At 39.7% G+C, this 19223-nt stretch overlaps 1 protein-coding gene across 8 annotated transcripts in view; it reads left to right on the top strand.

The window, feature by feature from the left end:
• The window catches only part of NT5C3A (5'-nucleotidase, cytosolic IIIA), a 29418-nt gene extending 15384 nt beyond the window's left edge, over positions 1-14034 (top strand). For 2 of the 8 annotated variants that reach the window (XM_074575487.1, XM_074575492.1), the window contains exons 2-10: positions 1302-1408; positions 8392-8490; positions 8946-9015; positions 9738-9784; positions 10161-10246; positions 10506-10595; positions 11833-11995; positions 12451-12651; positions 13409-14034. In XM_074575487.1, the coding sequence (XP_074431588.1) occupies positions 1307-1408; positions 8392-8490; positions 8946-9015; positions 9738-9784; positions 10161-10246; positions 10506-10595; positions 11833-11995; positions 12451-12651; positions 13409-13510 (960 nt within the window). In that variant the 5' untranslated portion in view covers positions 1302-1306 and the 3' untranslated portion in view covers positions 13511-14034. Of the gene's footprint in view, positions 1-692; positions 923-1301; positions 1409-3954; positions 4046-4213; positions 4364-8391; positions 8491-8945; positions 9016-9737; positions 9785-10160; positions 10247-10505; positions 10596-11832; positions 11996-12450; positions 12652-13408 lie in introns of those variants that run through there. The other 6 variants (XM_074575488.1, XM_074575490.1, XM_074575489.1 and 3 more) reach the window with 6 other exon arrangements.
• The last annotated feature ends 5189 nt before the right edge of the window (positions 14035-19223 follow it).

The raw sequence follows: 19223 nt of genomic DNA on the forward strand, positions 1-19223 counted from the left end.
TGCTTCAGTTCTGACAATTGCACTGGTCGCATTCATGGCCAGGTATGGATTGGTCTGATGTTTGTCGTTAGTTCTGGCAGCCTGAAATAGTGATCAGAAACCTAAGGTTGAACATGAATTATGCGATAGTATAGGGAAGCTTGCGCTGTTGCTGTAGGAAGAGTTAACTTCACGTGATGCTTCCAAGCATTTACACAACTTCAAAGTGTAAATAAGATTAGACAATACTTCCTCCATCTTCTCACAGTAAAATAGATTCCTTTTAAATACATCTTGTGTGTCATGTAGTTACTGTCTTTGATCAGGCGACATGCCTAATGACAAACTAATGGAAGCATGTTGAGTCTCTCAAAAATCCTGACAAACAAGCCTCCTTGATTTCCTGTTTCAGTATCACATAGATAATTAAAGTCAAAGCAAAGATTAATTAAGTAATCAATTTGCTGCTTCTGCACAGATAAATGTGTTCTTCCTTGTAAACGTTAATGAGACCGTGTCAATGCGCTTTCAGAAATTTGTGGCACTCTGCAACAGGAAATCCTAAAATACTTGGGAAGGCTTTGTAAAAGGGTTAAAATGTAACGGCGTAGTAAACTTCTGCTTTGAAAAACAAGTGCCTTCCTCTGTTAGAGCCGCCCAAATTCGCCTGCCGCATCCCTGAAAGCTGTTCATGCAGCGAAGGTCAGAGGTTTTGTTGTTGGTACACCAGCCGATCATCCGTAAGCCCGTCGGGCTGTAGTGCTGAGCATAACAAACTGCTGGGCGCTGCTGACGTGCGTCACAGGACCCTGGGGTTTTGCACGGGGATTAGTCAGGCTGTATTTGGAAACGCCCTCAACTGCACTTTGTGCTGCTATATTAGTGTTCCTCAAGCAAGAGGAATTTTCTTTTGCTTCTGCAGCTGCTCCTGCAAAACCCTCCGGTAAGTGCGCACAGCGTCTGTCAACGGTACTGACTGTCTTCTGCCTGCGGTTTTAAGTCAGGGTTATGAGCCGAGGCATTACTTACAGTTGTTTATTGTGACGAAATGTCTTTTTAAACGAAAAATCTGATAGCACAGAATTGGCAACAGCATTGAAGGAACAAATATATTTACCAGTTTCTATTGAATAGGTTAATTCAACTTAAATGTTCCTCTACTTTTAAATATGTATCAGAGCACTCTTAAATGTGGGTATTTTCAGAGTGACGTAGCTATGTACTGTGCATGTCTGCTTTTATTTCTATACAGCAGGTATAGCAAAGATCACATAATATAGCAGACCAATTCTTAAAAGGATTTGGTTGGTTTTTGTTGGCAGCCTGTATGCAAGCCCTGCGTCTCTGGACTCTGCTTGCCACCTATGCTGTTGCAGTAGGACAAAATCAAGGACAGAAGAATCAGGAGTGCCCTAAGCTCAACGCACAGGTACTCTCCTTTAAAAGCACAAGAGGAAACGCTGTTGTCGTGTTTTCTGTGAATACGCTCTCCAGATTTTTTTTATGGTTTTTTTTCCAACCTAAATATCAGAGTCTAGCCCATTAAGTGTAAAAAGATGTAAATAATTAAACAAAATGGGAAAAATTATTTTTAGTAAGCATCTTATTCCCTTTCTTAAAATAGCTTAGGTAGCGAAGCCAGTTCCAGTTATTTCATGTAACCTGTGCTGGGTATCCATTTTTGCAGCATGTCATCAAGCAACTGTGAAGATACTCAATGTTCTGTGGTTTCATTTTCATAATAACATTTGCCTGTTTACTTTTTAGATAAGTAGCCCTAAGGCTATTTCTTGGCAAAACTACCAAAAGAGTAATTTGGTAATTACTAGTTACTAAGGATTTCTTACTATATTTGAGTTTACATCACATGAATATAAAACATATTATGGTTTTGGATTTGGTAAATATAAATTAATAAATATCTGTCCCGAGCTCAGATTATGCTAGCAGACTGTCTGATCACTAGCGCAGTTCTCCTGACCAGCTGCACGTAATGCAGTGACTGATGTGACTACAGTCGTGTTCAGTAGCTTTTAATGTTCCTGTCTAAAAGATAAATCTACTACAGCTGGGGCTGCTAAGAGAAACTGCTGTTGCACGCATGGACCAAAATTCGAATTTTCTGAATTAAAGCCAAAACTTGGTTTATATATATATGAGCATATGAGCACACGTAGCTGTACATGAGCGTATGTAGGTGGAGGAAAAGATACGCACACACTCCCATTCTGTCGTTTTTGTTACGGCTCCCCCACTTCTTGCAGCTCCTGCATTGCCAATAGCAGAAGTTACATGAAGAAGCTTGCATGCTTTTCAAAAGTTTTTTGCTAAGCTTTGTTTTCTAGAGTAAGTAGATGAAAGTAATGTTCTGTAATAATATCAAAAAGAAAACGGCCATGGAAAATAAGATGTAAATGTGAATTAAGGAATGTGCCCCTTTTCTTTATAATTTCACCAAACTGATACTTTCTGCCACCAAGAACACTGAAACCAATTTTCCGTAGCTTGCCAGGGTATCAGATTTCACAGCTATCACTGATGCCATGCCCTGCCTTGGTTGGTACATGTCCACAAGTAAGTATATGTGATAGCTAGTCTCAGACCTTGGAACTGAGCATTTGCAGTTCCCAAAATAAATGTCATTTATTCTTGGTTTATACTGTTTACCTGGAAGCTATCACCATAGACTAGAAATAAAATTTACAAATAGTCGAATCCTATCCATTTTATCACTTTGATTTGCATTTTCCTTGTTCAGAAATAACATTAATAGTTCCCCCTCCTCGCTACCCCACCCTGCTGTGTCTTCTATATCAAAAGTTAACAGGTTTGGAACCTAGTCTAGTCTAAGGCAGGTTTACCAACAAAGTAGTAAAAAAGAAATTGTGTGATAATTGAAATTCACATACTGTCAACAGTATTACAGCTGGTTCTTACTCATTGTCTTATCGCTTTTATGGCATTATGGTCATCTGAAATTTTGTGGAATATTCTTAATATGTTTGTACGTGCGAGAACAGTCCTTATTATTATTCAGAATTACTGACACCTAACAAAGTGCTCTGTCAATCATTGAGAATTATAGAGAAGTTCCCTTAAATTTTTATCCACCCATATTGCAGGGTGTTTTCTTAGCCGTGATTTTTGGGAGGCATCCATATTAGATTAGTCTTTGTAAATAAGAAAACTTTCTATTTGCCAAGTAGTGTAGTCTTACAGGGTATCAGTATAAAAATACTTTGCCCCATTTTTTTATGTCCTTGGTTAAAGCATTACTTAGCAAGCTTATATTTTTAGTTATTACTGGTAATATTTCAGACTCTGTATCTGGATTTGATTGTGAAATGAGCCATATCTCCATGTAGTTAAGATAGCAAGTCATCCATCAGCTCATCCTTCCCAACTTAAAATTACAGACAGGGAAAACAAGAGAAGGTCCCACAGTCGTCCTTTGTATCAAGTTTCTTTATATTAGCTACTCTTCTATTGGACTTTTTTTTTTCTATTTTTTTTCAATCACGGGGACTTACGTTGTTGTTTTACTGGGTAGGGAAGCTCTACCTCCAGCACTTCGTAAAGTTCAGTATAATCTTAACTCCAGAGTATGACATTACACCTTGTACGCACAATCAGTTATTAATTCCCTGGGATATCTGATTGGAAATGCCTACTGTGGCATCTGTGAATTCACTTAGACACCTACCTTTCGTTTTAGTGATTATCATCAACTCTTGTTTAATAATTCAACTGATGCAGCATGCACTTAGATATACAGTCTCACATACTGACAAAACAATATATGGAGGCAGCACCCGGATACAACATAAAAGCAGCTCTGTTTGCACTCTTGCTATCCAATTGTGCATTTCAAAAGTAGAATTCATTATGTTCTTTACAGTAAATACTTTTCCTCGTTATTTAACCCAGCTACGGCGATGCATGTCTTGTGTACTAAATAGACTTGTAATTTTTCAGAACTGTCCTTGTTGTAAATGACCCATTCTGTGGTTTGTAGGACTGGGGGATTTCCAAACCTGCGTGAATCCATTACTGTTCATTCATCAAGGTATGACTATAACATTGTTAGCTACAAAAGAATTTCCTACATCCTTATTCCAGTTACCTGCTATCACAAACAAGCAGATCTTTTTTTACTTTTCATAAATCAAATTAAGCTCAACCTTTAAAATAATCTTTTTCGTTTTTGTTCTCCTTGCTCCTCTTTGAAGGCTCCTTAAAAATGTCAGAGACTAGAAACTTAAATGTATTTGTGGCCAATGTATATGCCGATCACAAATTACCTTTGGGAGTTGTCATCTTTTAACATGTGTTTTAAAAGGAATACCGATCTCTGAGCTATTCAAGGAACAAATAGATATCCTTGGTAAGAAAGCAAAACTCTTCTCAGACTTTTATAAAATGACAGAATAAATAGGGGCACTTAAATGATTCAATATGGTGTACTTTCAGCTGTCTCAATGAAATAAGAATTCCTTTTCCTGTGCTTATAGGGTTTTAGTCCTGTATGTAAAAGCTCCTTCCTCTGAAAAGTTTTCTTGCCTTTGTTAGTTGCTGTGGAGTATTTTGTTTGGCTGTCTCTCCATATGTGTTCTTCCCAGTCAACTGGTGCATCAGAATTTTGGGCCTTTTGTGTATATTGAGTTGACTCCTAGAGCTCTCTTAAACACTTAATAGAAAGACAAATTTTATCAAATTGACTGGACTTTTCTTATTGGCATTTTTTCACTCTTTGTTCTTTCATCTGTCTTATCAGTTCTTTCCAACTTGAATCTGCTTGTCTCTTTCAACTCTGAAGAATGGCAAATATGCAACAAAAACACAACAGCTAGACCCGGCAGAAGGAGACAGTTTGCCAGAAAACTGGTGACTGCTTATTAGAGAGTTTTGTTTACTTCTCATGTAATAATGGTAAAGCCTAAATAAAAGAATTGCTACTTAACGTTCAGTTGCAAATATGAATACAAGGAACTAGTGATGGGGACGGTGGCTATTTTGACTAACCGTATTTGACTGAGGCTTTATCAGATGCCATATCCATAAAGAAGACTTGTTTTTGCCTATGAAAGTGCCTGTGAGACTGACATTGGGTTATACGCGCTGCAGAACACTTTTTTTTCCCCCCTAAATTAAAATACTCTTCAACAGACTTCAATTCTTGTGTAAAAATGAAAGATGTATTAGAAATAAAGGAACCTTAAAAACTGATCTCAAGTAGGAGTGTCAGTTTACAACATCAAAGCAGGAAGCTTTCCTCATATTCAAAACCTTAAGCAATGTGTTGTTTAACATCATCTACTGAAGCGTTTACCAAGGAGGTTTTTCCTCAGGGTGTTTCAAAAACTTGCAAAAGTCCTCTAGTCTGAAATAAAACAGTAGCAAGCAATCCAGGTCTCCTCATACAGTCTCTCCCTCTGATCTCTCCATCTCCCCCAACATCTGTTCTGTTTAAATTAGTTATATTAGGAAGTCGGTTGCTTAGTATCTAAGTAAACCAAACAACGTTTGAACTAATTCTTACAAAACGACACATTTAGATTTCACTTTGTTTATTTTATTGCATTACAAGTCTAAAAATATATATATGTAATTTGCCTCCTGAAAGTCAAAGGAATTAGACTAGTCAATTTACAGTGAAAAAATTACAAAACCGTGTCAAATTGCTTTATCTTTCATTATAGAGAAAAAATGCTATATACCCCCCAAACAAGTGGTAAAGTTACTTTTGTTTACCAGCACCGTGTAACATATAAAAGAAATACCATAGAACACCTGTAAAGAGTTGCAGATTGTTAGTGTTTTGTTTCATGAAGCGAGACCAGTTGACATACTTCTGCCGATAATTTTGAATAAATATCTGTAAACACTTTGTAGATGTATTTCTCAAAAGATTAGGGAATTCTTTAACAGATATTTTTCCGGAAATTTTTTTTTAAAATGCTCATTAGCTTTCTTAACGGTTCCCAGTTTGGGATGTAGGTGATCGTTGGAAGCCAGTCCTAATGTACCTTTATTTGAATTTGCTGTGCTAATAAAAGTAACAAGGCACTGCAGCCACATAGAGAACAACTATCTTGGTACAAGAGGTACCATTTTTACAGAAAATGTCTTTGCCATTGGATGGCAAAGGAAAACTTTAACTCTTCCAAACTGAGTGAAAAGAATCCGTTTTTTTCTCTATGATGAGACTTAAAAAGCAAAGTAGTAGTAGATACCCTGTAATGACTTAAGAATTTTCGGAAAGATATTCTGGTATAGGTGAAACTTTGGGTGGGTGGAAAACCCTGGAAAATTTTCAGGGTTTTAGAAGGATTTATATGTTCTGTTTCCATGAGTGTCTTTGAGGATATCAGCCAGAAAGTAGCAGTAGCATACCGGGGATTGGAATTATTTGTTATATTGAAAAATAGGAACACTGGTGTGGAAGAAAAGATACAATCCAGCAAGACAAAATGTAAAATGTAGCACTTTGTGCAACTACCTGTTTCTGCTTAGGAGTAATTTTTCAAGAATATTTGGTCATTACCCGCTGAATTTGAATCATTATCACCACATTGCTGCTAACAAAGTAAGTATATTCACATGTATATGCAAAGATATTATCTGGAAACATGGGACAAAGTCCTGGAAACATGGGACAAAGTCCCAAAGACATGGGACAGGCTTCAGCTGAAGCCTGAAAAGCGCAGAGCAGAAAGGTGATACCCACGGTTGTGGATGTTGTGTTTCAAGAACTATATGGTTCAAATGGGTAGGCCAGGACAACATCAAGAATTGTCGGAGGTTTAGAAAATTGTGCTCTGCAAAAGAATTAAAGGGATTGGGGTTCTTTAATCAGGAAGAAGGGAAAAATATCCATCAGCATCTGTGAAAAAGAGTAATTTCCTCCAAGTTGAATGACTTAAAATTACAGAAAGGAAGGTTAAACAGAGATTAAGCAAACTTTTCTGAACATAAAGATAGTTGAGCACTAAAATACCTGGTTGAGAAAAGCAAGGAATATGTGAGTGAAGCTTTTGAAGAATGGGTTAGACAAGTATCTGCTGAGAATGATGTAGCTGTAATAGTTTGCTCCTGCCTGAGGGCAGAGTGGACTAGGACGATATTTAAAGGTACCTTCAACTCCTCCTTTTTCCTAACACAAGTGTCTTTTCCGTTACAAATGCGTGTGTTTGCAAGACTTTAAAATATCATCCTTTCCTTAAATGATTGATAACCTAATTGCAATTTGACTTCAAGTTGGTTGTTACTAATAAACAAAAGGCATAACAGCATCAAGAGCGGCAAGAAAGAGTGTTCTGTGACTTATTAACAATTTGCGATATGAGAACTCTGGTTCCAGAAATGTGTCTGGAAATAGAAGCTGCTTTGGTTTTTTTTTCAGTTTGATTTTTTTTATTAGCTCATTGCAGCAAAGATTACATGCCAGCTGTAAGAAAAGGAAAGCTGAATGATCAGACTGTGAAAAATGTAATTCCTAGCCCTTCATCTCTGACATTCTATACATAGAAAATAAAATTTGCTACTCATAAATGGCCGTGTAGACAGACTGCAAATGTCCGATGCCTTTGGTTTAGAAATAGTCCATACATGATTATAAAAGAAGGGAAAGAAAACTTCTGTCAGTAAGTAAGTAGTTCTTTTATCATTTCAGCAAGGTTGAAGAGAAGCTTTTAGAGTAAGCAAAGGGCCGGGTGGGGTGCGGGGAGGGTGGTGTTTGGGGAGGGGGAGGGGTTTTGTGTGCTGGTTTTTTTCCTTTTTTACCGAATTCAGCATTTATCATAATATTCAAGAAATAGTCTTCATTCAGAAGGAATATGTGGTGTGATAGCATGTGTTATTTCAAAAGTGTGTGGTAAAATAGGCAATGGAAAATTATAATGCACTGGCTAGGGAGCAGGAGTTACTATGCAGCCTTGTTGCATTGGAGTACTCAGTTGACACATGCAAAACAATGGGTGTCTCAAATCAGCCTGTCTTCTTTATCTATGTTGAAACTTTAAGGGCGTATTAATGGCACAAACAGCTAGTTTTAAGATTCACCATGTCCCAGTGACATACTCGAACCATAAGGTGATCCCCCTATCTCCGTTACTATATATCTCCATTACTTCATACAATTAACTTTCCTGTGAGTGTCAGCTTATTGAATAATTTGGTATTAGGAGAAGACACGAAAACAGATGTTGAAAGCAAACGGAGCAGTATGCAGTCATCAGTTCATACATTCAGAGTACTTTCTGTTTCTTCTTACTCTTAACTTGCCTTCCTGTCCTGAGCATGTCTTGATGTCACGTGAAAGTGTTTATAGATGCAGAGCTTCCAATCTGATGGTATTACCTAGTAAGTTTTTCTCTGTAAGTATATTTCTGTCTTTGTTCTTATTCTTCATAGATGCCAGAATTTCAGAAGAAGACTGTCCATATTAAGGACCCAGGGAGAGTAGAAGAGATTATTTGTGGCCTCATCAAAGGTGGAGCTGCCAAACTTCAGGTAAAGATAGTAGAAGGTGTAACCAGTTCGGAATGAAAGCAGTCATGTGATTGTTGCTCTGTGCCAAAAAAATTTAAGAATATATATATATAACAGAAGTCAACCTTCAAGAAATCTCCAAAACTTAGCCATCTGTTAACTCTTTAAATAGCCCTTGTTGATTCACTATAATTCAGATAGACACTAGTTAAGTAATGATATAAACATATAAGTTTAGTAATTTTAGGAAATATTCTGACGAAATGAATTAGAAAAACAGTTCTGTTTTTGTTAGAAAAAAAAGTTATTCTTACAGGATATTCTGGCTAACATTACAATAGTTCAATAAAATAGGGAGATATCTGTGACACGTGCTACTCAGCTGCAACTATTGTTGATCATTGAGAATTTCTAGCCATTCTTTATTTTGTCCCTCCATGTTGTAAGACAGTTTTGCTTTTTCTTTCCTTAAATAGATTATTACAGATTTTGATATGACATTAAGTAGATTTTCCTACAACGGAAAAAGATGTCCAACTTGTCATAGTGAGTACTTTTTTTTTTTTTTCTAATAATACGGACTGGTTTGTTCACTCCTTTTAGTAAATCTTAAATTTTAATTTTCTATCCAACTTATTCCCTAATATGTGAGATTTTATATTGACTTGTTACCTAACATGTACATCCTAATGAGGAAGTATTCTAGTGACTGTCTACATGTGGTTTTATATATATATATATTTTAATCAGTCTACGTGAATTAAAATCGGATAAGTTGTCATCCACAATTAAAACATTAAGTTCTGAACCATAGGATTTTAGTGGGTAGATATGGTAGGATTGACTTATATTTTTTAAGTGACCGTAATAGTCCCAATGCCTGCAAGAACCAGTTAGTAAACTCCTCAGAATTCTTGGCGTTTTTATCCGGTAGCCTTTTAGAACAAAGAGAATCCATTTACTAACGAAGTGGGAATCCTAAAACACAAAAGATGCCTCGTGATGATTTCAGAAACAGCTAAATCTCAAGAAACAGATAACAGAGCTTGTAGTTGACCTTTTAATTCAGAGATGAGGGGAAGGACAGTAATACAGCTTCATGCTTGTGAAGAAAAATGTGCCTTTTACGGGTTGCTGTTAAGAAAAGTTCTGAGGAAACATAGTGATATGTCATCAGACATTGTCATCTATGCCATTTACAGTGTGGTAGAGCAAAATAAAAGAAATATACCTTCTTGTTTAACACTTTTTTTTTCACCCCCCCCCAGACATCATTGATAACTCTAAGCTCATCACAGAGGAATGTCGGAAAAAGGTAAACAGAGAACCTACTACCTGTTGGTTTGTTGTACGCAGTGCCTGTTGAGTTTCGCAGCATGGCAAGACAAGGGACACTTTCAAATCCTTAAAGCTCTCTGAGCTTTCTCACTGACTGCAAGACACCCCATCACTAATAGAAGTGAACGGAAGTATTTGTATTCTTGATAGCAGCAAGTAGTTGGGTTTAACAGCATCCACTTTTTCTTCTTAGATGTATTTACAAGCGAACTCTTTGTTCAAAAAGCATTTCAGATTCCATTTTATCTAAATAATGTCATCAGAATGAAGAAAGTTATTTTGATTGGTTAGATCAAATACCAAGTGTTATTTTATAAAAATACATTAAACATCTGCTGTTTTTTTCCCTTCAGTTATTGCAGCTGAAAGAAACCTATTATGCTATTGAAATTGATCCAGCTCTCACTATTGAAGAAAAATATCCATATATGGTAGAATGGTAAGAGACGCCTCCGATCTTCAAATTGTGCTAAGATTAGATTTAATAGCTTTTAAAAAGCAAATTAATGGCAGTACTTAGCTTTTAGCTAACACATTAACTGAATTAATCTCTCTGAGCGTTGCGCAACAACGGTTTGTGCTTTGCTGTTAACTTGAATGATCAGGAATGAACCATACAGGACGCTTTTCATCACGAGATTTAATGAAAGGTGAATCTTAATAAGTCAGTTTCGACCCATTTTTTGTTTATATTCTAGGTACAATAAATCTCATGCCCTACTCATTGAACAAGGCTTACAAAAGGATAAGTTTGCAGAAATTGTGAGGGAATCTGATGTTATGCTGAAGTAAGTCCCTTTTGATTTGAACAATACTGTTTCCGAGCACTTTCTGTAGATTCTTACTGTGTGTTTTCAGGGGAAAAACAAACAAACAAAAACATTCCTGAGAATGTGACACCGTAATCTTGGAACACAGTGAGCTCTTCATGCCCCCGCTTTATTCATATTTTGTAGCTACATGCTTACAATGATCACACTGTATACACTAGAGATATTAAAAAAAAATTAAAATTACACTGGTGGCCCTTTTTTTGTAAGGGGAACGTTTCAACTTTGTTCCTTTGGCAAACATTCCCTAGAATAGTCTTATCTGAGATAAAAATGCAGTGTCTTGAGGAATATGTTTTATATGTTGTATTAAATGTTGTTCTTCCTTTATGGCTAAAGGCAAGTTTAAGCAAAATCCTTTTTGAAATGTGCTGTGGCTCCCATCTCTTTTAAAGTTCTCCAAAATTGTCTGTAAATTTTGGACTACTGAAACAAGATGGTAAGGCTTAATTTGTGAACGTGTTTGTTTATCATACTCACTAAATTCTTAGCTTTTGCAAAACAGGCAAGCACACTGTCTCTGCCTGTTTGAAAGCCTGAGTCCATGTGGATTGAATCTTCATTCACAGGCTAAAATTCCCTCAACAAATGTCATCGTAACTTTCTTTTTTAAAATATAAAATTATACCAATCAACGTCTGTGTGGAGAAGGTGTATAGAGATAATATTATCTTGTTCCTGGAGTAACATCCATTGTTTTGACCGGGTACTGAAAACTCAAAAGCTTGCAGGAAAGAGTGACAATAAATGTTTTCAGGATTTTGAAACAAAGCAAAATTTGGTTTATGGTAATAACCCTATAGGAAGTCAAATGTTTAAGGAAGGAAGATTGAAAGGAAATGTACAGCCTGATAGTAGCTAGAGAGAGTTACACCAGTTCTTTGCTTTTTCTGGGGTGTTTGGGGAGGGGGAGCTGGTTTTTAAGGCTTTAAAATATGATTAGATGTTTGTAGGGGAAAAATGATACAGATCAAGACCAAACAGCTTGACACAAGAGTTTCTTCCTAAAACTATGTGTCGTGGGTTAGGTTAATGGTTCTCGCTAATCTGAAAAGGGGAGGCAAAGGAAATAAAGTGAAATGCCCAAGGAAAACTAATTTTCTTTTCCAAAGATGATGTGAATGTCTTCTGAGAATTGACTTTTCTTGGCTTGCTTTATTTGAGATTTGATTTGTATTTACATCCTGTGTTACAGAGAAGGATATGAGAACTTCTTTGATAAGCTCAGTGAACATAATATTCCCGTGTTCATATTTTCTGCTGGGATTGGGGACATTCTTGAGGAAGTTATCCACCAGGCTGGAGTCTACCATTCTAATGTCAAAGTGGTTTCCAATTTCATGGATTTTGATGAAAATGTACGTATGAAGCAACACATCCTTATCAAACATGACTATTTGTGGTATGTAGTAGCTATTTATATATACTACAAGATGAACATTTTAATGCAGATGTAGCCATCTATCCTGCCATATAGAAAATTAGAATTGCATTCTCAGCACTCTCCCAGGCAGAGGATAACAGTTCAAGCACTGTTAGCGTGGCGTGACTGCGATACCGTTCATTTCCTTTAATGACAACCTCACACTCAGCCCAGTACAGCGCTGCTCCTCCTCCAAGCAGGGAGAATCGCTCTCTGTCTAGTCTTAACAACGCTATTACAGTCATTACATTATTTAACCGTAATTTATCTTGTTCATCATTAAAGATTGCATAGTGCAACGTTAGTTCAAGAGTAGTATCACCTATTGCATTCTAGATTCCCTCTTGTCTGTATGATACTAGAAATAACTTCAGTGGGCTTTTTTTATAGGGAATATTAAAAGGATTTAAAGGAGAATTGATTCATGTTTACAACAAACATGATGGTGCCTTGAAGAATACAGAGTACTTCAAACAACTAAAAGACAACAGTAATATCATACTGCTGGGTGACTCCCAAGGAGACTTGAGTATGGCAGATGGAGTTGCAAATGTTGAACACATTCTTAAGATCGGCTATCTCAATGACAAAGTAAGTAGCCTCATAACCTTTTGAACTTTGAGTGAAACACTGTAAAAGTGTTAGATTAAGTTAGATTTCAAACACTTTTCATGGATTTCTTGCCTCAAGTTTTTGGTTTTTTTTTCTAACCCACGAGCTACAAAAACACAAATGTAAATTGCTTTAATTTTTGTACTGAACTACTTCCGAAAAGGTGTTTTGTTGAGAAGTAAAATTCAGAGGCTAGAGATATTAGTTCTGTTAAGTTCCTGTGGCTCCTCCCACTTCTTTCAATACTGGATTGATAACCGAGCAAAATTATAACCTTCCAAATAACAAATTTAGGTGGTGTCTCCCCTCTTTTTTTTTTTCTTTTTCCTTTTTTTTTTTTTTTTTAACCCCCCTGAGGAGCCACAGAACCAAGGAGACTGAGGATTGTTTGCTAAGTTGTAATGCCCATCCAGTTGCATGCAGGAGAGAGAAAACTTCAGTTTTCTATTTCTCTCTGCCTTTCAGGAAGCCAAAGAAGTAGTTTTTCTTTCAGTATGTTTATGTGTGAGATCCTGGAATAAACATGAGGTATTATATCCTGGAATGCGCACACAGTTATGTCAGGCTAGTCCTACTCTGTCATCCTGTGGAATTCACTTATAGGAGCGATACATATTTCCATGGCTCATTCCCTGAATTCGGTGGAAAGACCGGGCAATATTTTAATGACAAAAAGCCTTTCAATAATTAATTCTAAAACTAAGCGGGTCTTTCTCTTTGTCCCTTCTACAATTAGGTAGACGAGCTTTTGGAAAAATATATGGACTCTTACGATATTGTCTTGGTGAAAGATGAATCCCTGGAAGTTGCCAACTCCATCCTACAGAAAATCCTGTAAATTGCAGTCTCAAGTCACTCCATTCCTTCCAGGAGGCAACTGGACAGAAGAGCACACATGTGCTATCTTAGATTGTTTATTACTCATTTACAGAACTGTTTAATTTAATTTAAGACTTTTATCTTCATTTGGGTATTTGGAAATATATATATGGTATCCATTGTCAACTAGAAGCTCCTTTTACTGCTCTTAGGCTGTTCTTTATTGTCTCACACTCCTATTATAACTAGATTTAAATTGGATTTATAGATGTGATAAACTGCTGCTGCTGGGATACTATGGTTCACTGTCTTTTAATCAAGCATTTCAGAGGAGCATTTTAGAAAACGTGGCTATTTTGTAAAATTGAAGATGTAAACGTTCTGTGAATAAGCAGTGTGCGCGTTCGTGTTGCCTTTTCTTCTTTCAAAGAAGGTATTTCAGTCTCAGCTGTACTTTGAAGGATCATACTCATATGCTACAGACTTTCGCAGAAGTTTTTCATACATATATTTTTCTTCAGTAAAAATGCTTTATTCACGCAATTCAGGCAAAGTGTTTCTTCTTAATAGATTTTTGTATCATTACAAAATATTGTGTATCCTTACTGTTTCTTTATCCTCTGTGGAATGGGAAGAACGTTTTAAGTTAGTGTATCTGAGGTAAAGTTTCTCATCTTCGTAACAACAAATACTTTTACAAGCTAATAGTACACAGCCATAACTTCAGCCCCTTTTCAGATCTTATTTTGCGTAGTACTCCACTTCTAGCCTGCTGTTTCATGTCAAAGCTAGCGTGGCTCATTTGAAAGAATTTCTCTTGGCATTCTCAGTGAGTGGCTCCGGGCACAAAAAATCAAAACAAAGCTAAATCTTAATCTTGGATTTTAAAAGCTGACTTAGCCATCTTGCAAAATCAAGTTTTCTTGCTCCCAGCCCCATGCCTCAGAAGCACTTATGGAACACGACTCCGGACTGGCTTTAGGTGACATTCCCACTCTTTGCAAACTGTGAGCGCAAGTATCAGTACAGCATCTGGCTCTTCTAGCTTCATTATGCACGTCCTCTCTGTGTAAACACCTACTGAATCTTCAGAAAGTACTTGCCCCGTACTGAACACGTTACAGGCCCTCTCACGTACAGAGTGGTACGGCTGAATACAGCTGCAGCCTTGGAAGCCTACTCTGATATGGTATAGGAGAAGTTAAAGATGGTGTTGTGACCTTGGTCCTAAGAAGCCTCAGCTGTACCAGCTCTATTCATTAATAGGAGAGAGGCAACCGTACAACTTCCCTAACGCACAATATAGTCACCGTTCCCCTTTGCTTGCTTTGATACACAGCAGGAACTGTGCCATCTTCCATTCCCTGAGGAATTGTAATGAAATATGGGAGAGCCTAGATCTGCATTCCCTCCCACCAGCAAGTAATGCATATGTCAAGAAATGGCCTCTTTCAGTCCAACCTGTGGTCTGTTATCTAAATTCCGACTCAGTAGCACCCGTCATATTTTTTTTCCCAAATCAGCAGACTTACATCTGTTACCACACCTACTGGAGCTTTTCCAAGAAGGCAAGATGGGGGTGGTTTCCTCACTCCACCTCTGTGTCCTCTGCAGTAAACTGAAATTAAATCGTTCCCGTGTTTTGAACGCACGGCAGAGGCTTGATGCACGATCTGAAGTAGCGAGAGCATCCTTTCGTAATCACACTGCGTGCCGTGTGCCGGCGGGGAACTTTCAGGAATTCCAGCTTGCGTCTTAACAGGCAAAGACTGGGGGGTGATGTCCTCCTTGTGTACAACCTACAGCCGCGTAATTCCCTACTCCCGGCACAGGGACGCACAGATCCCCAGAAGCGGGAGCCTTAGAAGCCGTCCATTTGAGCGGAAAACCACTTAAACCGTAAGGCGGCCGAGGAGAGGAAGGAGTCTTGGCTGCCTCCCATTTGAGAGCCGTGACTCAGGCGGCAGCCGAGTGGAAGAGCTGAAAGCGCCCCGGCGGTGCCCGTGACAGGAGGAGACGGGAGCAGCAGCTGCCTCAGCCCCGGCCTGCCAAGAGCCGGTCAGCCAAGGCCAGAAGATGAGGAGAGCTCAAAAGCCATAGTGACAGCTGCTGAGTCAGTGGCATCAAGAGAGCTGCTATTCACCCTCTCTCTCCTACACATGCACACGACACCGAGTGCCCAGCGGCAGCGGGAGCTGCGGTTGACGTGTGACTGACAGGAGCACAGTCTGGCCGAGTGGGAGACGCTGACACAGAAGGGGCTGAAGGTGAGAAGGACTCGTGGCAGCGGGGCTGAGCAGGGGAGACGCTGCAGGGCGAGCAGCTCTCTGGGGTGGCAGGAGTCGCAGGCGAGGGTGGTGGGTTGGGGTGCAGCAGATCCCTTGGAGCAGCCAGGGACAGAGCGGCTTTGTACCAGTTGTCACTGAAGAGCAGGAGGAAGTGCGTTAGAACATGCCAGCCAACCACCGCGGGACGGGACAGGCTTGCAGGCGCCCCGGACACCCAGCCAGGAGGGGTGGGAAGGACGTTCCTCGACGCGCAAGGTACACGCTTTCTCCCTTTCCTCTCCTTGGATGCACCATTGAGCCAACCATCATACCCAGAGACCCTGTGGCCTCTCTCCCCGGCCCCCCCATTTCCCTGGGCCAGGGAGGAGGGCGGGATGGTCGCATTGCAAAACCGTAAGGGAGGGCGCAGCCTTCTGCACAGTCCTCTTCGGCCAACACTACGGTTTCAGCAAGATAAGCAGGGCGATGTTACGTGTGACCCTGTCCCACAGGACACGAGCGTGAGCTGCCCCCTCAGCCGCGTGGGCATGGCAAGGCTCTTAGGGAGCGCTGCAGCATTTCCAGGGGAGGTCAGCAGGCACAATTTCTTTAACAGTCTACGTTTTGTGTTTTAGCACCCACAGAATTTACGTTAGCTGAGCTAACGTCAAGGTTTGAGGGGTTTTGGCGGGTTTTGTGTTTTTTGAACGAGCAACCGCAAGTGGCTCTTTTGTCGTAGCCGCCAAATAAAAGTCCAAAAGGCAAAGGCCTTCTGAAAAACGCCAAGGTGTTTGGATGCACTGCTTATTACTCAACCAGTCTCCAAGTGCAAGGGGATAATTACCAGGCATTACTCCCAAAGTTTACACTGGGACAAAATTTTCCGTTTACAGGCAGGTTACCTTTGGAATACAGATAACAGTTAACATTTAGAGTCTGCGACAAGTGGCTGATAGCCACAGCTCCGCAGCACAAGATGTGTCAGCAACACACGCTCTGGCACAACATCATTCTGGCTTCAAGCATAACAGATTTCCCTGGCGTTCCCAGCGCTGCCGAAAACGTGGGGGCAGCTCTGCTCTCTCTGTGCGGCGGTGCTGAGAGGCAGGACTGTCCCACCTGCTCATCCAACTTGTCTCAGGATTTGACATAAACTCAGCGATCCTCCCCCCCAGAATTTTCCCTCAGCCTCACTCAGCCCTACAGGAAGAAGCTGTCGCTCCTCCAGAGCGATGAGGATCTGACTGTTCAACCCCCCCACAATAAAAAAAAAAAACCCAAAAACCAACAACCAAAACTAGATAGGAAAGCACACGCAGAGCAATATGGAAAAGGAGCAGGCAGTATCTTTAAAACCAGTTACCAAAACAGATCTCCGACTAGATCTTAATCCGAGTTACTGAAAAGCGAATCCAGCCTGCTGGAGCCCAGGCGTATCAGAAGTGATCACTCGATGGTTTCCCAACTGCATGGACGCTTAAAAGTCTTTGCCTTGGTAGAGGATTTTAGATCAAACGATCCTGTCTCAAGCTTTTTATAAGGAAGGTTTTCCAATCTCACCTCCAAGCAGATGGGATAATGAACTGTCAGTCACCAAATGTTCAGTCCACAATGACAATCACTTAAAGAAAAGGATCCTTATCCTTCCTGAAGGAGGCAGGTGAATTAAGATCTCCAGCACGCTTTCTCCTTCTGTCATTGCATCCTGTCAGTCTCAGATCTTCTGTTAAGGGTCTGCCAGAGCACTGAGCCTTTGCTGGGACGCAAGAGCAACTAAACCACGTTGCAATCATCTGACAGAAACTCATTTCCTGCACAAAGGGTATCCGCACGCCAAATCGTTTACTTCTTGAAATGCCATATGTATCGCTTTCTAGAAAAAACAGTTCCTTACATGATCAACCTGAACCAGGAGGTCTGATTTAAGAAGCCCACATAGTGCTGTACAGATTATCAATGTCCTTTCATCATCTCGCTGCCAACCGTAACTCTTGCTGATACGGTAATTAAGGGAAAACACAAGATGCGTTTTTAGATATCCTCCACTTTTTCAAAATCCCATCTTTTTGTCGCTGGTCTGTCGGCTAGAAATAAGCACGGCTACTATCAGTCACCTCCCCAAAAGCACGGACAAAATGAACGGCAAACGAAATTAACACCCCAGCTACAGTTTAAATCATTCTTCTCCAGCCTAATGCTCACAAATGCCATCCAGATTCATGCATTCATTGTGAGGAAAGAGATACTACTCACAGTATGTCTTTCTAAATCAAATTTCTAACTAGACACATTTTGCAACCCTAAAAGTGTGTTTCTTCTATGATTCAGCTTGGAAAGAAAGATATACATTTCCCAGACCGTTTTCCCGTAGCTGAAAGAGTACTTCTAAAGTTAAAAGCAAGGAGTAAGCAGCAAAATTAAGTGAATTTGTTACTTTGTGGGTTTTTTTCCCCCTCTACCCACAATATCTGTTCTGTCTGTAGCACACGTTCAAGGTCAAGTATTTGGGACCTTTATGTAGCTAGAAACGTTTCCTCCTTCTGAGGGGGTGTTATAGCCAGCTCAAATGTCCTCTTACTGTCAAGCACACACTAATAGTCCTGAACTGAGCCAAAAACTTGCACCAAGCGCCAGCTAAAGATGCCATTTTTAAGTTTAAAGGAAAATCAGAATATTTTTTCACACAGAAAAAAAAAAAAAAAACCAAAACATTTGAGCCCAACAACTGCAAAAAACCCTCTAATTTAAGTGTGGTTTTTTAAACGTACTTAGAACATACAAGCAGGAAGTATCTGGTGAAATTAAGGCAGAAAAACCACACAGAAAATAGCATTTAGAAATACCTGGATGTTTCTGGGTACACCCCCGTGTTCCTTTTCTCTTCCGCTGAGCCTCTGACAATGCGGTGGGTAATTGCCAGCCTTTCCTTTCAGCAGCCAGGAGTCTAACGGGAGTCACCTGCCCAGCTCGGGGAACAGCACCTGGCTGCTTCGTCAGAGGAGGAGGAGCAGCACTCCGAGCTCTGGAGAGCCTCTCCTTACCTAAAATCATCCATTTTCATCCAGCTGTTAATGACCCTTAAAGAGTTATCATCTATTTTTCTAAGTTAAGTATGTAAGAAAGTCTCCGAAGAGGTAATTTTTGCTTAAAAAAAAATATAATTTACTCTTTGAGGTAGCAAATATTTCCTTTATATCTATATCCACCACAGGCCACCCTCTCTAACAGGATGGTGACATAGAGGGATGGATTTATCGCCGGAGGTCTGTGCTGAGCTCTCCCAGTCCATACCAGCACGATTTCACTTCCCAGCCAGCTCCCCCGGCCCCCAGGCTCTGGTTTGGTTCTCGCTTTTAAAGGGCTGCCACACACCCCGAGATGCAATGGGTAGAGGATTTAATGTAAGTACAACCCCTTTCCAAGAAGGAAGGTGGTCCCGAGCTTTCCTGTGAGGGAGGAGCTGGT

This window comes from Larus michahellis, chromosome 2 (assembly GCF_964199755.1).
Source record: "Larus michahellis chromosome 2, bLarMic1.1, whole genome shotgun sequence".
NCBI classification, from domain to species: Eukaryota; Metazoa; Chordata; class Aves; order Charadriiformes; family Laridae; genus Larus; species Larus michahellis.